Source organism: Neoarius graeffei, chromosome 19, assembly GCF_027579695.1.
Source record: "Neoarius graeffei isolate fNeoGra1 chromosome 19, fNeoGra1.pri, whole genome shotgun sequence".
In the NCBI taxonomy this organism is placed as follows: Eukaryota; Metazoa; Chordata; class Actinopteri; order Siluriformes; family Ariidae; genus Neoarius; species Neoarius graeffei.
In genome coordinates, this window is record NC_083587.1 from 17,358,062 (window position 1) to 17,381,622 (window position 23,561).

The 23,561-nt window shown below is 41.0% G+C and overlaps 1 protein-coding gene across 5 annotated transcripts in view; it reads right to left on the minus strand.

The window, feature by feature from the left end:
- Nucleotides 1–454: 454 nt before the first annotated feature.
- LOC132867049 (early endosome antigen 1-like) overlaps nucleotides 455–23,561 on the minus strand; it is a 270,591-nt gene continuing 247,484 nt past the window's right edge. For 4 of the 5 annotated variants that reach the window (XM_060899754.1, XM_060899756.1, XM_060899753.1 and 1 more), the window contains 2 exons: nucleotides 18,335–18,437; nucleotides 455–4,742 (listed from right to left, as the gene is read on the minus strand). In XM_060899754.1, coding sequence (XP_060755737.1) covers nucleotides 4,563–4,742; nucleotides 18,335–18,437 — 283 coding nt within the window. In that variant the 3' untranslated portion in view covers nucleotides 455–4,562. Of the gene's footprint in view, nucleotides 4,743–18,334; nucleotides 18,438–19,728; nucleotides 19,784–23,561 lie in introns of those variants that run through there. The other variant, XM_060899755.1, reaches the window with a different exon arrangement.

Below are 23,561 nucleotides of genomic sequence, written 5' to 3' on the forward strand. Positions count from 1 at the left end.
ACCCCGCCTTTCGCCCGTAGTCAGCTGGGATAGGCTCCAGCTTGCCTGCGACCCTGTAGAACACGATAAAGCGGCTACAGATAACGAGATGAGATCATCATCATCATTATATTCCAGAATGGTGGCTGTCGGACTTGACTGACAGTTATTGCATTTGACCATTTAAACTGTCGACAGTATTCCTAACCTCGCCCATATGTCTATATTTAGTATTCCTAGCATCCCAGAAAGTCTGTGTTAAAGCTCATGTCACGGTGATTCTCAAAGACCTTTCTATTGTACATAAATGACGTGTATGGTTATATTTAGGTTTGGTAATTTTGCAGTAATACAGTAGTGTTGCGAAAGAAAAAGAAACCACTTTGAAGCTGCTGCTTTTTAATGTAAAGATGATGCATCTCAAATTTACGATCAAATCAGCTGCTTTCAAACAGTATGTATGGTAATAATAAATGTCATGATATCTCAGAAAAGCCTTTTGTGACATAATTTATCACAATATCAATATTATACCATCGCATCACTCAGCCCTAGGATCACATGTTCTGTACCTCGCTGTCCATATTTTTACATGAAAAACTCTCTTGGTAAACTTAAAAAAAAAAAGTCAGTGTGAGAAAAATGATCATATTGACTGAAGTCAACATGTTTGATTAGAGGGATTCTCTCCAAGACGAGCGAGCGTGTGAAGTGAAGTCGGGAAATGCAGAGCGACTGGCAGCACTGTACAAATGGACCCACAATAACAATGCATTATCAACATGCACGGCCCAGACAGCAGGTGATTCATCCCCTCACTTATTTATGAGCACAATCACTGCGCACAGATGAGAGCTCATTTTCAGCATAAAATATACAGCCCTGGGCCCCTTACTACTCTCACACACACACCCAAACAGGGGTGGAAAACACACCTTACTGACCGCTAACTCATGAATTAAAAATGCTTCTCTGCTCTGGATTTCCGAGCTGGGGTGGGGGACAACACGGCACGTCTGCATGAGCTCAGCATGTCATTATAAATCAATGACAATGTGATGGTTCAAGGACTTTTTTTTTTTTTTTTTTAAAGTTGTGTATATATTCTGTCCGGACTTCCATTATTTATTAATTTATTTATTTAGTGTGAGGGAGTGAGAGAGACTGTGCAGGTGGTGTGAAGCTGAGAGCACAGAACTGACCAGAACAGGAGATTTACTGCTTCCTGGTGATAAAACACACGGTGATGGAACATCTCCATAGACTTCCAAGCAGTTTAAACACTGACCTGTGCTGTTCTGTGGCACTTCAGGAGCAGAAGCAGACTTTGATGTAGGATGAGACCGGGTTCTGGGGTAAAGGATTTGCTTCAATACAACGGTCACCTTACAGTGGCAAGAAAAAGTAAGTGAACCCTTTGGAATAGGTTTTCTCACTTACACTGAGTGATGTATTCATTATGGACAGGAACAAAGCAATACTTCGTGTGTTGTTAGTAAAAACAGATTGCGTTTGTTCATTTTTGTAACTTGGATCAAGATCAGACCATATTTTAAGATAAATTTACTTACACACACACACCAGTACCAGTCAAAAGTTTGTTCACACCTTTGAATTCAATGTTTGTTTGTTTTTTCATTTGTTTTTATTAATTGTCGCTTCAGGTCTTAAAGTAATGATGGATGTCGTTTCTCTTTACTTATTTGTTCGGTTCTTCACATAATATGGATTACTACAGTTGTGGAATAGGGAATAGGGCTATTTTATTATTTGTATGCTTGTAATTTACTATTTGATTGCAAACCCATTAAGAAAGCAAGAAACTTGTCCACTAATTACCCTTTGACGAGACACACCTGGTAATTCAAAAGCTTTCCAGGTGACCTCATGAAGCTGGTCAAGATAATGCCAGTAGTGTACAAAGCACCATCAAGGTGAACACCGGATACTTTGAAGACTTGAATGTTTGGGGGTTTTTTTTCCCCACACTTGTATCGTTTACCACATAATTCCATATATGTTCCAGATGTTATTTCATAGTTTTGACGTCTTCAGTTTAATTTCCCGCTGGCCAAAAGGCCCGAAGGGAGATCATGTCGTGGCAATGTCCGTCAATTCGTCCCGGGAAGGGTGCTCACCTTCTCAAATCAACTCCTCTCACAATTTTTGGAGGAATTTCACAAAACTTGTCAGGATTCTTTGTTATATGTCGGGAATACACAGATTGTAATTTCGTTCAATTCGGTCACATTTTGCCAGTTACAGCCCTTGATTAACAAAATTATACTTTGACAATTTCATGGAGGTGTGTTTTCCTTCTGAAATCAACTCCTCTCACAATCTGTGGAGGAATTTCTCCAAACTTGGTAAAAGGCCTTGTTATGTGTCTGTAGTACACATTATTTCATTTAATTCGGTCACATTTTACCAGAGTTGTGGCCCTTGATTAACAAGCTTATACTTTCACAATTTCATGAAGGTGTGTTTGTCTTCTGACATCAACTCCTCTCAATTTTTACACGAATTTCTCGAAGCTTGGCAAAAGGCCTTGTTACGGTATATGAAGGTAATACGCAGATTGTGATTTAATTTCGTTTGTGAACATTTTCCCAGAGTTTTTTTTTTTTAAAGATATTTTTTGGGCTTTTTGCACCTTTATTGGATAGGACAGTATAGAGACAGGAAATGAGCGGGAGAGAGAGACGGGGAGGGATTGGGAAATGACCTTGGGCCGCAATCGAACCCGGGTCCCCGGATTTATGGTATGGCGCCTTATCCACCTGAGCCACGACACCCCGCATTTTCCCAGAGTTTTGACCCTTGATTAAATCACTTGTACTTTGACAATTCCATGAGGGTGTACGTTCTTCTGAAATCAACTCCTCTCACAGTTTGTGGAGGAATTTCACCAAACTTGGCAAAAGGCTTTGTTATATGACAGTTATACGCAGACTGAAATTTAATTTAATTTGGGCAAATTTTCCCAGAGTTATGCCCTTGATTATTAACAAACTTGTACTTTGGCAATTTCATCAAGGTGCACTTGCTTTCTGAAATCAACTTCCCTCAAAATTTTTGGAGGAATTTCATGTAATTTGGCAAAAAGTTTTTATCCCCCGCTGAACAAAAGGCCTGAAGGGGGATTATGTCGTGGCGATATCTGTCCGTCCGTCCCGGGAAGGGTACTCACCTTCTGACATCAACTCCTCTCACAATTTTTGGAGGGATTTCATGAAACTTGGCAGGATTCTTTGTTATACATCGGTAATACACATATTGTAATTTTGTTCAATTCAGTCGCATTTTACCAGAGATATGGCAGAGTTGCCAGCGGGGGATATTGTGCTCTCAGAGCACTCTTATTCTACAGTGTAGAAAACAGTCAAAATACAGAACAACCTATAAATTAGTAGGGGTGTACAAACTTTTGACTGGTACTGTATAACCTTCTAATGATAAGTAGTTAAACACAAATTAAATAACTCCCTGATCAGTCAAGTCGATGTGAAAGCCCTCACCAGACTCACGAACGAGCTCTGCTGCTTCCTTCCAAGCTTTACTTTTCCATACCATCTCTTTACATATTTAATGAGAGGCTGTAAATGACGGGATAAACTGAAACCATGGTTTTCCTTCCATTTTTGTGCTTCAAACTCTAAATGGGAATTAACTGAAGGTAAGAACCAAAGTTGTATCAGATCACGAACAGCATGGTATTGGTCTGAGGAATCATTTACGCCAATTGCCTTAATGAGTCACATCTAATTTGCATAAAATTTAAATACCATTTGGCACCGTTTCTGAAATTGTCACTCGGTAGTATGAGTGTCGAGCTCTGGCTCAGAGGCTCCGCCCACAAAGCATCCAATTAAATCTCGGAACAAAAATGCCCCATCACCTTAAAATTCCTACTCAGAAACTTGATGTTCTCAACCCTGAGTTTAGCACATGGCCTCATGACAACAATAAATAAATCAAATCAACACGCTAACTTTTAAATGAGATTCTGGTCGTATTTGCTTTAGATTGATAAACATCAACACATTATTTGGTTTAATCTTTAAGACTGGACGTAGAGGTTTGTGTTGAGATGGTAATTAATATTCGTTGGCTAGCTCTTGGTGTTTGGATAGAATGCTCAAAAGACGATCCTTCACGGAGGCGTCCATGTTTTTCTTCCTCTTTGTAGCTTGAAGATGGAAATGTTGAAAATGACATAATTGAAAGTTCATCTTTCCCGTTAAACTGAATGTGTTCACCTCAGGATTGTGATGTTTGCAGTTACGAGCTACCCATTTGTATTTCTGTGTCTACACATTTCCAACCAACTTTTAAGCAACAATGAGCTTTTGTTCAAAGACATTAGTGGAAAGTAAGTGTGTGCGACCCTTGCGTGTTTGCCAGTGGGCCGTGGGAAAATCTTAACTGGTTGTTTGCAGTGTCTGCCATGAATATGACCTCTCTGTGAGAGAGCTGTAGGTTCTTGGTAATGTGGTTGGTAGCTGAAGAGATTCTTGACACCATTGTAATGCAGACTTTAGGCTCTTCTCACGTGTTCCTCTGAGCTGTGCCAAGAACCGCTCTTAAACCAACTTGATCTGGTCATGCTCCAGGTCTGAGGGCTCGAGAGCTGGAACAGAAAGGAGAGGGACCATGCTCCGGTTGACCCTCAAGCCCAGCAACAGCTCCAGATGTGCGCGCCTTTTCCTCTCATGCTCCAGCAGCTTCCTGTTCTTCTTGTCCTCCTCGATTACACTGCTCAGCTGCATAAATACGCACACAAGCATTCTGTTAACAATCTGCCATGCAAGTAAAACAATTCTGCTTATTGCATCAGTTACGTGTGTGTGAGAAGACAAATGCAAATTTATACACATTTTGTAGCACGCTTTCTTCTTATGAATTCTTACGTCAAAGGTTATTCATAAATGAAGCTCTAAATCTGTCTTGGGTTTTCCTTTAAGAGATGGCACTACTTTGTCAGAAAGTCTGTTTTGTGTCACACTGTGGTGATAATGCAGTATGGATACCAGAAATCCTTCAGAAAATATTTCAGTGTTGGAAAGATAGATACATTTCTTTCGGAAGATTTTCTCTTATTTTTGTCCCATCCTAAGACTGTTACTATTCCAGTGTAATGGTTTTACTTTTGCAATTTATAAAAACAGAATTCAAACTTTTTTTTTTTTGTTCTCGGTTAGAATTCTTGCCGATGGCAAACACACATGATGTAATGGACAGAGCGTTGATGGTCACTGGGAGAACAATAAAAACGAAGGCCCTTATAACATGTAATTAAAAGAACGAAAACGGGCCAAGGATTGAGCCCTGAGGAACGCCTGGTCTAATGGTGTTGATGGCTGATTTATGCTCACTAATAACAAGCATATATATTATTAATAATTTTGGATTTAAGGTGGCATAGCGACTCTCAGGTCCAGGGTTCGATCCTCAGCTCCTCCCTGTTCTCATGGAGTCCGTGTGAGTTTCCTTCCACTTTCCAAAATCATACCGGTAGGATGACTGGTGACTAAAATGCTCTAGTGTTTGGGTGAGTGATGGACTGTGATTGGCCTACTGCCCCATGTAGGATGTATTCCTGCCTCACCAGGCCAGAGTTTCCAGGATAGGCTCTGGATCCATCTAAACCCCGATCAGGGAAATGGTTATGGATGAAAAAGTGTCTGGGTGAAATTTGGTTCAGACCTCAGCTCACTTCTGATGAAGTGGTAAGTCATTGATTATTTGGAGCCATCATGTAGGAACCATGAACAGGGCAAATGACAGCTGCCTACTTGGGACACGACCGATCTTTTAAAAAGGTTTAGTCCATAAATTATGCTTTGGAACAACGGCAAATGATCGCTTGATGCCAGTTCAACAACTCTCCATGACTCCATTCTCTTTCCGTCCACTTCCTTTACACTGCCTCATGCCTTTACAATGCTCTTTCACACATGGCCAAGACTTTCCCGAAGCTGACTCGCACATGTTTGAGGTAGAAGTTTCTTCTGCGGTCCGTGGAGGCGAGTAATGTTTGCCAGGAAGTCTCCGCGTGTCAGTGCTGTGCTTCTCAAATTCCCTCGTTAGCCCTTGCTCCCTTAATTAATTCCTTACCTTCACTCGACCATGTTCAAGAAGCGTATAGTTTATATACAGTTTATTCTGTCAGCTGGTCCTAGCGAACTTGTAGTTACTAGCCTTGTTGACTTGGACTCTTCTCCGCTTCTCTGATGCTAAATAAGCTGTTCTAATCCCTTATTACTAGGCATTCAGTGCAAAAGATTTACACCATTATATCATGTCTAAATAAAATGGAAGAAAAAACAAAGTCCAAGAGTTTTATGAAACATGCGACAAGGATCCTGCAGCACATTTGCATTTCCAAAGCCGAGGCACGAATGACTGACCGAGGGCTTCTGTATCTTTTAAAGCTTTGCGCTCACAGCATCGTCTTTCTGATTGTTCCTCGATGCTTTTCCCTCCTGAGCTCAGTGCTTTGAAAACCACAGCTTGGTGGCAGTTCTTGCGCGCCTTCACAAACGATGTGACCCGCTCAATTAATTGCCTATTCAGACCTACAGTATACAGTTAAGTATAAAGCAGCACTGTACATCTCTGTTCATTAAATGGCGCTGGATGTTTGGGGGGGGGGGGGGGGGGGGGGGGTTAAAAAGAAAACCCTTTTCTCTTCCTTCAATAAATGATTAACACCAGTATATTAATTAATATGCCGTTTTAAGATTTTTCAAAACAAAAAACATTCGTATATTAGCATTTCACCTGCAGCAATTCATGACTGTGATGTGCGAACAAACTCCACTGTTAAACCTCCACTTTCTTTTTCTGTCAACAGACCTGCTTTAATTTTTCATCTGAAAGCCGCAATTCTGAAGCAATTTATTTGTGGTTCCATTTCTCCTCTTAAAACTTCCACCATCATCTATTTATGCATCAGGAAATGCATCAGATACACAGGACTTGACATTAAGGGTAGTCCGACTGTCCAGGACAACAAAATGTTTGGTCCGGACAAATCAAATCCACTTCTACCTGTCTGACAGGGCGAGTTGAGGATTTGTTGAAAATCACAATTTTTATAGTAATTATTCCAGAGTTACATCAATACAGTTTCAACAAAACAAGTTCACTCCCCTCAGTGATCTGGCCGTGTTATTGTTTACAAAATTCCAGGGAAGCCGAGTACAGCAGGTGAGTATATAAAACTAACCACATCGTAATATCTAATTATAGATTATTAGACTTCATTGAAATTGGCAAAATTGTGATCAAATACCTCAATAAAATTTATTTTATTGAGGTATTTGATCACAATTTCGCCAATTTCAAATGAAGTCTAATAATCTATAATTAAGTTAATGTTGAGCCCTGATACGGCAAAGACACCACAAAGTAGAAAAAGAACTGAGAACTTGGATAGGTTTTTCTGATGTAAAAAAAAAAAAGACCATGATAAATAATTTCAAAACTTTTCCCACCTTTAATGTGACGTATAACCTGTACAATTCAATTGAAAAACATAAAAAATAAAAAAAAACGTACAATAAGCTGGTTGCACACCCTTAAACTAATACTTTCTTGAAGCACCTTTTGATTTAATTACAGCATTCAGTTTTTTGGGGTCGGAGCCCATCAGCCTGCCACATCTAGACTTGGCGATATTTGCCCACTCTTCTTTGCAAAAGCGCTCCAAATTTGTCAGATTGTGAGGGCGTCTCTTGTGCACAGCCCTCTTCAGGCCACCCCACAGATTTTCCATTGGATTTAGGTCTGGGCTCTGGTTGGGCCGTTCCAAAACTTTTTTGGGGTCATTGTCATGCTGAAAGATGAAATTCCTCTTCATCTTCAGCTTTCTAGCAGACACCTGAAGGTTTTGGGCCAAAATTGACTGGTATTTCGAACTGTTCATAATTCCCTCCACCCAGGGGTGTAGTGGGCGTGGTACACGGGGGTACGCCGTCCACCCACTTCTCCCGAGGTGAGATTAAAAAAAAAAAAAAAAACTGTCATTCAATGGCCTGAGTTTATATGCTCTACAGTAAGTGACACGTGCCTTTGTGCTCATCATCAATGCCCCCCCAATCGAACGTTACGTAAAACGTAGCGACGCAAAGTAGAATGCATTCTAAACGCAGCCGAGATATTAGAATTATGTAAACGGTTGACTCCGCCATTTTAATGTTGCTTCAACTAACTAGAGAGCTGACAGAATGGCAGATCAAGGGGAAAATGACTCGACAGGAAAGACTCAGAAGAAAAACATCGATTTTTATTTCAGAAAAAGCATTCCGACACCGGCGACACCAAATCCAGCGACCTTGAGTGAGCCACCATCACCAATCATAACCAGTCACACTCACACTGAAGTTCCTTTCACTGCAGCTAATGCTAACACATACTGGTTTGTATGCGATGTGAGTGACGTGACTTTTTTTGAACTTCTGGACACATGCTGTAGCTGTTGCCACGGCAGTAAGTAGGCTAGTAAAAATATCGAATTCCGAATGCAGCTCGGCTCAAATGAACATGAATCGAACATGAACAAAGGTGTTTGTGTATCATAATTTCCAAGATTTTGGCTTCACGCCTGATAGTCCATGTTAAACCTATGCAAGGTTTATGTTGAGTTCCAGCAGCAGAGTGGTGCTGTCTACGACGATGCATTCGGAAGGAGAAGGCGAATTTGTTCCTCTTTAGCCATTTCGGCATATTTATTGGAGACAAAATAAACCGCGGCTTTTCGCCATAACAGTTGGGCTGTACTGACAAACACGAATGAAAATTGCACACATAAAAATGTCTGAAAAAAAGTGTCTTCTTGTGCCCTCGTGTTGTTAAAAGAACGTAACATTTATACAAATCATTCATACCAAACATAGGCGACCAAACAAAGGTTACCGCTTCTGACATATCAAATCGATGACGTCATGAATCGCGTACCCCCCACTTTAAAAATCTCCATTACACCACTGCCTCCACCTTGACTAAAGCCCCTGTTCCAGCTGAAGAAAAACAACCCCAAAACATGATGCTGCCACCACCATGCTTCACCGTGGCTACGGTGTTCTTTTGGTGATGTGCAGTGTTGTTTTTGCACCAAACATACCTTTTGGAATTGTGGCCAAAAAGTTCAACCTTGGTTTCATCAGACCGTAACACATTTTCCCACATGCTTTTGGAAGAGTTGAGTTTTTTTTTTTTTGCAAAATTTAGCCAGGCCTGGATGTTTTTCTTTGGAAGAAAAGACTTCTGTCTTGTGACCCTACCCCATAGTCCAGACATATGGAGAATACGGGAGATTGCAGTCACATGTAGTACACAACCAGTACTTGCTAGAAATCCCTGCAGCTCCTTCAGTGTTGCTGTCGGCCTCTCGGCAGACTCCCTGACCAGTTTTCATCTCATCTTTTCATCAATTTTGGAGGGACGTCCAGTTCTCGGTAATGTCCCATATTTTCTCCACTTCTTGATGACTGTCTTCACTGTGCTCCATGGTATATCTAATGCCGTGGAAATGTTTTTGTCCCCTTCTCCTGACTGATACCTTTCAACAATGAGATCCCTTTGATGCTTTGTAAGCTCTCTGTGAACGCTGGCTTTTGCTGGAGGAGGCAACTGAGTAAATGTCTGAACTTTATTTGGGGTGAATCAGAGTCATTTTCAATGATGGCAGGTGTGAACCCAAAAAGACTGAATACTGTAATTAAATCAAAAGGCGTTTCAACAAAGTATTAGTTTAAGGGTGTGCACACTTGTGCAACCAGCTAATTGTCTCATCTCATCTCATTATCTGTAGCCACTTTATCCTGTTCTACAGGGTCGCAAGCAAGCTGGAGCCTATCCCAGCTGACTACGGGCGAAAGGCGGGGTACACCCTGGACAAGTCGCCAGGTCATCACAGGGCTGACACATAGACACAGACAACCATTCACACTCACATTCACACCTACGCTCAATTTAGAGTCACCAGTTAACCTAACCTGCATGTCTTTGGACTGTGGGGGAAACCGGAGCACCCGGAGGAAACCCACGCGGACACGGGGAGAACATCCAAACTCCGCACAGAAAGGCCCTCACCGGCCACGGGGCTCGAACCCGGACCTTCTTGCTGTGAGGCGACAGCGCTAACCACTACACCACCGTGCCGCCCCAGCTTATTGTACTTTATTTATTTATTTTTTTAAAATCTTTTTTCCCCTCTAACAGATGTTTGGTTTTTCAATTGTACAGTACAGGTTATAGGTCACATTAAAGGTGGGAAAAGTTTTGAAATTATTTATTGTGATCTCATTTTTTGACATCAGAAAAACCTAATCATCTTAACGGGGTGTGTACACTTTTTATATTCACTGTAAACTTGCGACAGCCAACACTTTTGGTGCAGCTGTCCCTGAAACTCATCTCATCTCATTATCTCAAGCCGCTTTATCCTTCTACAGGGTCGCAGGCAAGCTGGAGCCTATCCCAGCTGACTACGGGCGAAAGGCGGGGTACACCCTGGACAAGTCGCCAGGTCATCACAGGGCTATCCCTGAAACTGTAATGTTATAAAGACTTTCAATACAGTTGTGTGCTTTCAACTAAGTTGCAACAAGTGTGACATTTCAGTTTGAACTTCTACCCACCTGGTGACGACTGAGACCATGACTGCTAAGCTCCCAGTCCCTTAATCAAGTACATCTACTTGGACATATATAAAGGTGGATTAATTGTCCTCGCTCACGCTAAAGATTTATTTAAACAATTTTCACAGTCTTACCATTAAAGAGGTCATATTACTACTTGCACTTCAAATATTTGCGGTTTACTTTACCCCACTGTCCATCAGAGATCTTCTGCTTCATACAAGATGTCTGGTCTTGTTGAATTTCTAATTAACTTTGCATTCTAGAAGACACTCGTATGTTCGTCAGCTTAAGATCACCACGGCCATCATTTAATTATGAAGAGGCTAATGACATTCTCAAATATTAACCCGGCTCTTTAAAAAGCCTCTGACTAACCAATCACACAGAGCTGAAATCTCCATCAGGCTGAACGAGTGAGACGAGATGGATGTGCAGAGAGTGGAATGCGTTTTCTCTTAATCTCAAAGAGACGAATAAAAAGGCTAAATAAATTCTCCACCATATTTATCTCTGAGAAATAATAAAGCAGTATTCTCGAAATCTCAGGCAAGCTCAGCGCTCAATTAGAAAAGTCGAGGATGTCTTTTTTTTTTTTGAATATCTAAAAAGTCAGTATTTATCTAGCGCATAGCTCGAGCAGAGTTTCAGACTGAATTCTAGCCTTAATGAATTGTAGCACATTCCACGCACAATAATAAAAACCCCGATCAATGGATCGCAGCAAAGCAACGGCATGATATTGTTCATCCAAAAAGCATTCAATCAAGCTCAGTTCATTTACAAAAGGATGTGAATTATAGCCTTTTATGAGCAGCAAGTGAAGAAATTAGAAATCAAATCCTGTCTGACTTTATTCCAGCCCAGCAATCTATGCAGATTAGACAGGGGCAATTTAGCCTCCGCTGCCACACTCATTTTCTCACCATTGCACTAAAATGAAGGAAGACATCCCATTATTATTTAGACTGCAAATAACTATGTGGCGAAGTCACTGAAAATTATCTGGAAATATTTTCCCTTCCGTTCATTTTTTCCCCCCCCTTCCTGACTTTGCAGTCATCATGTCAATAATCTCCGTTTGAATCAATATCAGTAATGATTCATGCTTTTGATGAAGGGATGAGTCTGGCTGCAGGCATCAGGTAATTATCACCATGACCTGTAATGGGAATTGTTCAAGTCCCACTTCTACGCTCGGCCTCTGTGTGCTCAAATCACCACCGTGTCCTTATCAGCCATCAGCCATGTCTGGTTTCGTTTCAACCCCCTAATCTGCTGGATCAAATCATCAGAATAAATGAGGATTTGAAAAACCAGTTCAGAGATTAATTAAATACCACAGTGCTGTTGAGTTCTGGATAGTTGATTCATTTTCTCTAACAGTAACTTCAACAGTTGTGTCGCTGCTCTGTATTATTGCACCCAATTTAACAAGTTATTGTTTTATAATGTATATAACATACCTCTACAGGACATGAAGGCAGATACAGATGCTATAATCTGTAAGACTAAGGTCTAGTTTATACCCGACTGGTGATGTCATGTGTGCAGACGCATCAGCAGTGTGATTGGTATCGTGCACGCACGCGCACACGCCTGTGCACTTTATATACATCCGGAGGATTAAAAGCAACAGCCACTAGATGGCGTGTCAGAGCCAGAATATCCCTGTAACGATTTGCGAGTTAGCAAACGCTGATGAGCTCTGGTTCTCTGGAACATCCGAGGAAGACGTTAGTTCCTTTTCTCGACTACGTTTCAGCAATGATATTTATGTTACAGATCAGAATTGTAGGCCAGGTGGAATTTTTAACCCAGTTTATAATTTGATACTTGTATTAGGGAGACTTGCTGTATCTAGGGTTAGGGTTGACTTTGTGTTTTAAGCTACTTGATGACAACATAAGACTGAACTCCTGAAGAAATTCAAAATGTGCATCACTCCTTCAATTGCGATCATTGCTGGTGTAGTGGTTAAGGTGTTGGGTCAGAATCAGAAGGTTCTGAGATTGAATCCTGGTTAAGTATGAAAAAGGGTATTTTTTAAAAAAAATGCTAATTAGGTAGATAGGAAGAGGTAGGCAGACAGACAGACGAGAGGAAATGGTAGGTAGGTATAGACAGAGGAAATGATGGAAGAAAGAGAGACAAAAGAAGTGATGGAAAATCCAAAATTTTAACCCAGGTCAAAATAAATCACCTAGGTTGAAATTTTTTGACCTGTCACACACACACTTCTCATCTCATCTCATCTCATCTCATTATCTCTAGCCGCTTTATCCTTCTACAGGGTCGCAGGCAAGCTGGAGCCTATCCCAGCTGACTACGGGTGAAAGGCGGGGTACACCCTGGACAAGTCGCCAGGTCATCACAGGGCTGACACATAGACACAGACAACCATTCACACTCACATTCACACCTACGCTCAATTTAGAGTCACCAGTTAACCTAACCTGCATGTCTTTGGACTGTGGGGGAAACCGGAGCACCCGGAGGAAACCCACGCGGACACGGGGAGAACATGCAAACTCCACACAGAAAGGCCCTCGCCGGCCACGGGGCTCGAACCCGGGACCTTCCTGCTGTGAGGCGACAGCGCTAACCACTACACCACCGTGCCGCCCCACACACACACTTATTACAGTATATTATATGCGCACACACTCGCCAGCACCTCTCACACTCTCTGAAAAATAAAATCAATCGCAACTTGTCATTTTATAGAGAAACTACAAAGTGTAAACTCTGTCCTGAACACTCTCCTGCGGGACTTTACAAAGCACCAGAGGTGGACCAAGTACCCAACTTCATTACTTAAGTCAAAGTACAGATCCCACTGGTTAAATGTTACTCCGGTACAAGTGAAAGTTGTCCAGTCAAATTTTTACTTAAGTTAAAGTGCTGAAGTACTTGCTTTTAAAAATACTTAAGTACATTTTCTGTCAACGCACTGTTGTATTATTGCAACAACGTCGTTACCAAAGACAGAAATGTGAATTCACAAAATGAACGCATGCTGTGCATCATGGTGGTTTAACGTTAAGCTAGCTAGTCAGTGAAGCTCCACCTGACATGCTAGCAAACTCTTTTCAAACTCGAAATCATATTGGGTAGCTAACGCTACGAGAAAAGAAAGATTTCTACATTGTTTATTTGGCAAGATTATGCAAAAACATATTTCTGAAAGGACTTCAGATAAGTTAACGTTATTCATGTTAGCGTAACTCTGTTTTTACATGCTAACTAACAGTGTCCAAGTTAACTAGCTATGTGTTAACATTAGCTGTGGACAAGGCGATGGCAACTTGGCGGGCAAATCCATAGAAAGTCATTTGACTAACCAGACCGCATAGCTATTGCAACATTATCGCTAGCTCTAAAAGCACAGACAACTTCATTACAAGCTTCCTCTTGGAATAAAACGTTTATATACCTCAATATGCTTCCGCAGGTCGGATGGCAAGTTTTTGTAGGCCGTGATGTGGTTCATTTTAGGCAAACAAAGCAAACATTTAAAACAAAACCAATCTTTAATCCTTTCAAAAGACTGAAACATGGGTTCATGGGCCATGGGTGTGTATGCATTCTCCAGAAGAACCGCCTCCTTCCATTCTGCCATCAACTGATCGTGTTAAATAACGCTGCTGAGAAATCACTAAACTTGATTTTATCCAGTCTATGGATGAGACGTGACCCTAGTGATTACTGATTGGCTGTCTCAGTGTTGCCTGTGAAAAAAACCAATCACGTTTTAGAAAAGAAAAGAAAAAAACATCCACTTTCAAAGCTGCTTCATAGTAACGAGGACCTTGATAGAAATGTAGTGGAGTGAAAAGTACGATATTTGCCTTTCAAATGTAGTGAAGTTAAAATCATAAGTTTCCAAAAAAAAAAAAATACTCAAGTAAAGTACAGATACTCAAAAAGTCTACTAAAAGTAAATATATTTCGTTACTGTCACCTCTGCAAAGCACTGTGGCTGTTACAATGTTAAATAAACATGTCGGAAAAAATTCACATCAACAATTATATGTTTTGCTTGGTTTAAAAAAAAAAGTTTTTAAAAACTGTTCCTTATTAGCTTAAGATTGAAGGGTGCGTTCGAAACGGGGGAAAGTGCTGCTTCAGGAGGAGTCCAACAAGACCCTGAGGCATTAAGGACTGTTTAAAACGGCTCAAACTCTCGTTTCCTGTCTCCAAGATGCCTTCAAACTGCATCCGGCTGAAAGCAACATCGCCATATCGTCAGTGCTGACTATTACCCATAAATCTGTGCGGCAGCTCCATCAAGCAACAGAACAAATACATTTTTTAAAATGGCGGACGGAAATTCACAGAAAAATGATTTTGTATAGAAATAAAAGTTTTTGGGGTTCCCCCCTGGCTTAGATTTTTTGAGAAGTTATCAAGCTATGAACCGTGTTACATATTTTATAACCCTGTGACCAGGGATGAGAGTGGGTGGTCACCAAAAAAGCAGAAAACAAGATGGCGCCCGAAGCCAGGGGTCTGGGAGGGATACCGCCCCAGGAAAATTTTGAAAAATAAGGCCTTACAAACCACTTTTCCTGCAATCTGAGCTGTAGTAGATAAAAAAATATATCTGTTGTCTTTTTTATATATTTACATGAAAATATGTTTCAAATCAATAGGAGTAGTGTTTGAATTCAAAATAAAATCACATTCTACATTCAAGGGTATGGTTATAATTTATGATCAACAAAAATGACAAACTAAATTCACATTAAACGTAAGTTTTATTAATTATCAAAATGTTCATATATTAAATAAAATTTCTTAGGGAGAAAAGGTCAGTCACCCTATGTCCTCATTAGTTGCATATGATTTCAAAGTCTTTTGAAATATTTAAGTTTTCAAAACGGTCAGCATTAATTCAGATTTACTGACCATCATATACAGTGGTGCTTGAAAGTTTGTGAACCCTTTAGAATTTTCTATATTTCTGCATAAATATGACCTAAAACAACATCAGATTTTCACACAAGCCCTAAAAGTAGATCAAGAGAACCCAGTTAAACAAATGAGACAAAAATATTATACTTGGTCATTTATTTATTGAGGAAAATGATCCAATATTACATATCTGTGAGCGGCAAAAGTATGTGAACCTCTAGGATTAGCAGTTCATTTGAAGGTGAAATTAGAGTCAGGTGTTTTCAATCAATGGGATGACAATCAGGTGTGAGTGGGCACCTTGTTTTATTTAAAGAACAGGGATCTATCAAAGTCTGATCTTCACAACACATGTTTGTGGAAGTGTATCATGGCACGAACAAAGGAGATTTCTGAGGACCTCAGAAAAAGCATTGTTGATGCTCATCAGGCTGGAAAAGGTTACAAAACCATCTCTAAAGAGTTTGGACTCCACCAATCCACAGTCAGACAGATTGTGTACAAATGGAGGAAATTCAAGACCATTGTTACCCTCCCCAGGAGTGGTCGACCAACAAAGATCACTCCAAGAGCAAGGCGTGTAATAGTCAGTGAGGTCACAAAGGACCCCAGGGTAACTTCTAAGCAACTGAAGGCCTCTCTCACATTGGCTAATGTTAATATTCATGAGTCCACCATCAGGAGAACACTGAACAACAATAGTGTGCATGGTAGGGTTGCAAGGAGAAAGCCACTGCTCTCCAAAAAGAACATTGTTGCTCGTCTGCAGTTTGCTAAAGGTCACATGGACAAGCCAGCAGGCTATTGAAAAAATGTTTTGTGGATGGATGAGACCAAAACAGAATTTTTTGGTTTAAATGAGAAGCATTATGTTTGGAGAAAGGAAAACACTGCATTCCAGCATAAGTACCTTATCCCATCTGTGAAACATGGTGGTGGTAGTATCATGGTTTGGGCCTGTTTTGCTGCATCTGGGCCAGGACGGCTTGCCATCATTGATGGAACAATGAATTCTAACTTATACCAGCGAATTCTAAAGGAAAACGTCAGGACATCTGTCCATGAACTGAATCTCAAGAGAAGGTGGGTCATGGAGCAAGACAACGACCCTAAGCACACAAGTCATTCTACCAAAGAATGGTTAAAGAAGAATAAAGTTAATGTTTTGGAATGGCCAAGTCAAAGTCCTGACCTTAATCCAATGGAAATGTTGTGGACGGACCTGAAGCGAGCAGTTCATGTGAGGAAACCCACCAACATCCCAGAGTTGAAGCTGTTCTGTACGGAGGAATGGGCTAAAATTCCTCCAAGCCGGTGTGCAGGACTGATCAACAGTTACTGGAAAGGTTTAGTTGCAGTTATTGCTGCACAAGGGGGTCACACCAGATACTGAAAGCAAAGGGTCACATACTTTTGCCACTCAAAGATATGTAATATTGGATCATTTTCCTCAAGAAATAAATGACCAAGTATAATATTTTTGTCTCATTTGTTTAACTGAGTTCTCTTTATCTACTTTTAGGACTTGTGTGAAAATCTGATGATGTTTTAGGTCATATTTATGCAGAAATATAGAAAATTCTAAAGGGTTCACAAACTTTCAAGCACCACTGTACATGTTCAATGGATTAAATCAAACGAATGCTAAGTTGATGGGATAATGTCTATGTACACTTTATACAATTATTTATAGTTCACAGTCACTTCTCATTTTCATTTCATCATTTCGATGACGACTTCAGCCTTTTGGCCAAAGACAAAAGCTCGTCAGTCCTCTCTCTGTTTTTTATACCAGCATCGATTTCACGTACCTTCGCTTCGTCTCGCTTGTCAATTGTATTCGGCATTTTGAGTAAAAAAGCCGACACGAAAGAGAAACGTATTTTTGAAGCGCAGCGACGATGAACATGTGCAAGTTTCGATAAAATAGAACAGATACGGGTACTTTTGTAAGAACTGTTATGATTGGCTTTTGTTCTCTCCCACACTCTTGTAAGAACTGTTATGATTGGCTATCATGCTCTCGCCAGCGATGTTTTGGCCAATTACATTGCAGATAACACGTATTCTACCGCGAGATTTAGCGAGACTAAAGATGGCAAAAATGTAAACATGTAACATCGTCGTACGCTTGAGTATCACGAAGGAACATACCCCAACCCCCCTCAATGAAAAAAAACATCTTAACGGATTTGGCATAATATCGATTTTCGCTCAGAAAAAGCGGAAATCCGCCGAAAAGCGGAAAACTCTCATCCCTGTGTGACCAAATAAAAAGTGTTTATGATTTGTGAGGCCTCTGTTCGCTAACTCTTTGGTTTAGTTACGCAGTGTGCTGACGTCGTTCCAAACCAACATCCTTAGAAAATGCCTCCAGTCGAAGGTCTAGCCTCATGATAACTTCTACAACGTGACGGTATTGTAGGTTTGTAGAGAAAATGTTCAAAGAGAAAGCAGCTATTATAGGGTTGGATGTAGAACCTTGCCCCAAAGAGAAAGTTCGTATCCATCATTTGACGTGTTTTTCCTTCCTGAAACGCGCCTTGAATTGAAACTTGTACCGCGTTTGTTCTCTTCGATACTGTGATTTTTATGAAAAAAAGAAATCTGAAAAATGTCCCTACAAATAAGGCAAGGCCAGGCCAAGTGGGTGCACAAGCGCTCTTGTTATTTTACTTTTTCAGAGCAGTTAATGGCAGAAAGAAAAAAAAAAAAAGGAAGATACAAAGCGAAATTGTGACTCCTTGAGCTCTCAGGGTGAAGTGAGCAATTCACACACTGTTGTGTCTTACCTGTTGATTTAGCAGCTTGACAGACAGCATGTTGGACCTCAGCCTTGATTGGATGTCATCTATTCTGCTCAAGTTATTGACCAGCTGCTTCTTGTGCGCATTCCTGCACATAAAAGACAGAGCAGAGCAAAAGGGATGGCTAAGAGTACAGAAACACCGGACACATTAATGACTGCTTTCAAACAGATGTGCAGCTATTCATCGGCTTCTGAAAGGGAAGCTGTACCGAACTATCATGACCTTGTTTGTGGGGAGAAAAAAAAATAATAATATGATTTAAATTGACATTTTCTTCTTTTTAATTCAAAGGGCAGTGAAGTTATGAAGAAATGTTTGGATGAGGTAAAAAAAAAAAAAAAAATGCTCGAGCCATGAATAACATTAACACGGACAGACATGAATAAGAACGAACATAACAAGCAGAAGAACAAGAATTCACCGTCTACTGAAGCTCCTTCGAGTTCTATGATGGCCAACTTCCCAAAAGCTCTATTTAAAAGAAATGGCCATTCTAATTAATGATCTGTATTGTAGCGCACATCACGTAACACAGACTTCTCTTCCAGTTCTATGGAAAACAGCCCATTTTCTGCCCAGATGAACTCGTCCAGTCCAGTTAAAAGGCGAATTCTCGTGCAACTTTTCTAAACGCTGCTTTATGAGCGACATCAGTGCCAGACTTTATCGCTTATTAAACCATTTCTCGGGCTAATTTGCCTGTAAAGTCTTTTTATGAAGTTTACATAAAAAGCAATGGATAGGAAGAGGTCCATCATGCTTCAGTTGTAGATTCATCTTTAATGAATTCCACACACACGGAAACGTTTCCACCCTATTAGTGATGAAGACTTAGAAAAAGAGAGGGGGGGGATCAAGATGTTGCATGCCCATTATGACGATTTACATATAAAAGATCCATCTGACAAGTCAGAACCGATCCAATCTGGAATAATCAGACTTGTTCTGTAATTTTCATCCCACTGCTTCTTATCAGTCAATATTAAAGACTGTGGGCCAGCAGCTTTAAAAAAATCAGAAAGATCAACAAAAGCTTTTTCTTAATAAAGCGCTCTAAACTAGGCTCAGCCTGTCTAACCCCGTAATCCACAGCACAGTGTAATGAGCTCTTCTTTCCCAGCATACAAATCGTACAAGAGGTCAGAAATTAAAAGAAAAAGACGACAAGCGAGGTATTCGGTGAAGATCGGGACAGCAGTTGGATCGCGCTCCGTTCCAATTCCTCATCAAACAAATATTAAATATCTGCAGTGATTGCACCAGACATGATTGTAAAACATGAAGTTTGAGTATACGGTATATTTTACCTTCTCTCATTACCGGAGCTGGAGGAAACGCACCGTGATTTGAACACGCGATTGATCCGTCCGTTCTGACGGAGAAACGTCTCGTCAGCCAAGAGCCGCCCGAGCGTCCGAGTTTGCGTGCCGACTGATGATAAACGAGACGGAGAACAAGTAGCCTTTTAATAGAAACCATCTTCAGTTATGAGATTAAATACACAACAGAGAGAAAAATGATAGACATGAGCAAAAAGGAACTTTGGTCATAATGCATTTTCAATTCATGTATTTAAATGAAGGCAGAAGAATGAATACTTTTTGTTTTGTTCGTTTTTACTCTTTTTAATTGATCCATTTCAACTTGGAAAGGAAATCAGCATTTAAGTCAATTTATTTGGAGAACCGATGTTGTTTATTGAGACTGGTGTGACGCACGTGCTGAAGTGGATTTTCTAGACGTCTCTTTTCTCAGCTCTCCTGTAAAGAAAACGTGCTCAGGGTGTCGACTCTGCCCTTATCTGCTATACGCTTATAGCTCACTTTACATCAATTCATCATTTTATACATAAAAATATTCAGTCTTGAGATGAGCAGTGTTTCGTAGTTAGATGCCACATCTCTGAAAATGCTCTCATGGACTTGAAAGGGTGTAGTGGTTAGCGCTGTCGCCTCACAGCAAGAAGGTCCGGGTTCGAGCCCCGGGGCCGGCGAGGGCCTTTCTGTGTGGAGTTCGTATGTTCTCCCCGTGTCCGCGTGGGTTTCCTCCGGGTGCTCCGGTTTCCCCCACAGTCCAAAGACATGCAGGTTAGGTTAACTGGTGACACTAAATTGAGCGTAGGTGTGAATGTGAGTGTGAATGGTTGTCTGTGTCTATGTGTCAGCCCTGTGATGACCTGGCGACTTGTCCAGGGTGTACCCCGCCTTTCGCCCGTAGTCAGCTGGGATAGGCTCCAGCTTGCCTGCGACCCTGTAGAACAGGATAAAGCGGCTAGAGATAATGAGATGAGATGAATTAGTTAGTGGATAATTAATTTAGGGGTGCACAGCCCAGCCCCACATCCCCATGGTGCATTCTGGTCCATGCTCTACGGACTGGGGCAGCTAAAGCGGTCCTGGTGAAGGCAGGATCGGCCCAGCAAGCCACTGCTGGATATATATTGTTCGAGTTACTCAAGATGAGCTTTTTCCATTTTTGATGCTTACCTGCCGACAGGTGTTAGACCTACCAGGAGTTGGGCGAGATGATGTGAATTAATTACTTAATCAAATTAATTAGTCATTGATGTACAGTTGGACTGTTGACTCGGTAACCGTGGTTACAGTTATCTGCAGTTTACCCCAGGTCAAAAATATGACGCAGAGGCCATGTTCACATAACTTTAATGACTTATTTATAATTGCTTTATTATTATACCCCCCCGCTCCCCGGGTGGGGGGTGGGGTGGGGGGGGGGGATACTGGTTTACCTCTGTCCGTCCGTAACACCCTTTTTCTCAGCAACTACAAATCATAGCCACTTGGTACCAAACTTCTGCTTGGGGTTCTATACCGCTTTCAGGTCTGTCGCACATCGACTTCCTGTTTACTGACTGAATGTATTTACGAAAAACATATAGGGTGGATTTTGACACCATTTCAAAATGACAGTTTACCAGGATGCTGTTTGAAGTCCCTGGAAAGAACACTGCTCTTTACTTGTTTCAGAGTTAATTATTTGTTGAAGTCAACATTCATAATAAGCGTCCTATTCCTTCAATTGCTTGCATTCTGATATAAGCAAGAGCGGGGGGATACGGAAGTGAGCAGGAGCTCACGGTTGATCTTTTTTTTATTATTAGTTCCTGTTGTTGTTGTGTATAATTTATTCATTAAACTTTATGCATGCACGTGAAAAACAAGCTCAAAATTGCATGCCAGATTTGCATCTGCGCATGTTCACAATCAAAACGTACAGTAGCACTGGATCAAACGCTGCTCCTCACTCGAGCAGATATCGCACAAGAAAAACGCGCTGAAGCTCAAGAACCGAGTCGAATGTCGGAGAGACACGCCTCCGTTTGACACTCCACCCCACATACCTAATCTTGTACTCTGAACAATTTCACTTGAATTCTCACCCGACTTTGATAACTTTTTATGGTTTATTCTGGAATGACAGATCACATTTCGAAGTTAAATCTAATTAAATGTTGTTTGTAGTTCATGATTTTAGTCACTGTACAAGGCCAGAAAGTTTAACTCAATTTTCACATTTTAAACTAATCAAGTGTACAAAATTTACATTTCATGTTGTACACTACAGTTTAGACAGAATCCGGAGGTGCAAAAGAAGGCAACTGGACTTGCTTGAAATCCTTGAAGATGTTTCGCCTCTCATCCAAAAGTTAAGTTTATTTGCATAGCACTTTCAACCAGACATTGCCACAACGCAGTTTTACAGAAAATTAAAGACTTTAAACATAAGCTAATTTTATCCTGAACCCCAATGAGAAGTTTCTTCAGTTCTGTCTGACTAGTGGGGAGTTCCGGGTATTTATCCTTTAGTGGACCAAAAGCAATGACTCTAAGGAGAGAGTCATTGAGGTCACATGGGTCATTGACCCTCTCAGTCATCCTGTAGGTGTTGGAGGCTGGCTGTGAACGGTCTTGGAAGCCTAAAGGGTCATTAAGGTGACCTTTGCGTCGTTGGCGCTCTCTGACATCATGCGAGTCAGTGAAGTCAGCTGAGTCTTGGTGTGGATGTGTATTCAGTTTTCTGGGAAGAAATGTGCCAAGGACTGTATTGTAGGTGGCTTATTAGTGGTGTCTCAGACCACCTCCTCTGTTCAGTGATGGTCGTTACAGGTTGACGAAGATGGCTTCTTTTACTCCTCTTTCAAAACCTTCTCTGGCTAAAATGTGTACATTGCAGTCCTGAAACGAGTGTCCTTTGTTATTGAGATGAAGACAGACTGCAGAGTCCTGGCCTGAGGAACTGGCTCTCCTGTGTTGAGCCATGAGCTTGTGAAGCGGTTGTTTCGTTTCCCCAGTGTACAGGTCTGTGCATTCCTCACTGCATTGAATTATGCACACTACGTTGTCCTCTTTGTGTCTGGGTATTCTGTCCTTAGGGTGGACCAATTTTTGCCTCAGTGTTCCTGGGTCTGAAGTGTACAGGGATGTTGTGTTTGTAGAAGATCCTCCTGAGTTTCTCAGATTGTCATTCCCTACATTTCTAGACTATGTTCTTGTGTTTGTTGCTGTTTTCTTCCCTGTCCGTTATTGCTTCTTTTCCTATTCTTGACCAAAGCCCAGTTGGGATCCCCGCACTTCTGAAGTGCTTCCTTGATGTGTTTTTGCTCCTTCTCTTTTCCCCTCTACTGTTGTAGGAATGTTCTGAGCCCTGTAACGTAAAGTCCTAATGACCCCCAATTTAGTGTTCTAGTGGGTGGTGAGAGTCAAAACAGTAGGTACTTTTGTGCGTGTTTCCCATAGACCTCGATACTACAGATTCGGTCTTGTTCAATGTCAAGTTTATTTTTATAGTGCTTTTAACAGACAGTGTCACAAAGCAGCTTTACAGAAAATTAAAAGACTTTAAACATGAGCTGATTTCATCCCAAATTTATCCCCAATGATCAAGCCTGTGGCGATGGTGGTGAGGAAAAACTCTCAGACAACACGAGGAAGAGACCTCGAGAAGAACCAGACTCAAAAGGGAACCCATCCTCATCTGGGTGATAACAGATAGTGTGATTATAAATAACTCGCTTCTATAACCATGTCCTATAGAGTCACAAAGTACAACTGGAAAAGTACAACCAGGAAAATCATTATAGTTTTAACATGAAGTGTGTTTTGTTGAAGTTATAAACTGTTCACTGATGGAAACTTGAGTGCAAAACTGTTCATGACAACTGCAGTCCTAAAGTGAGCCAGTCACCTGT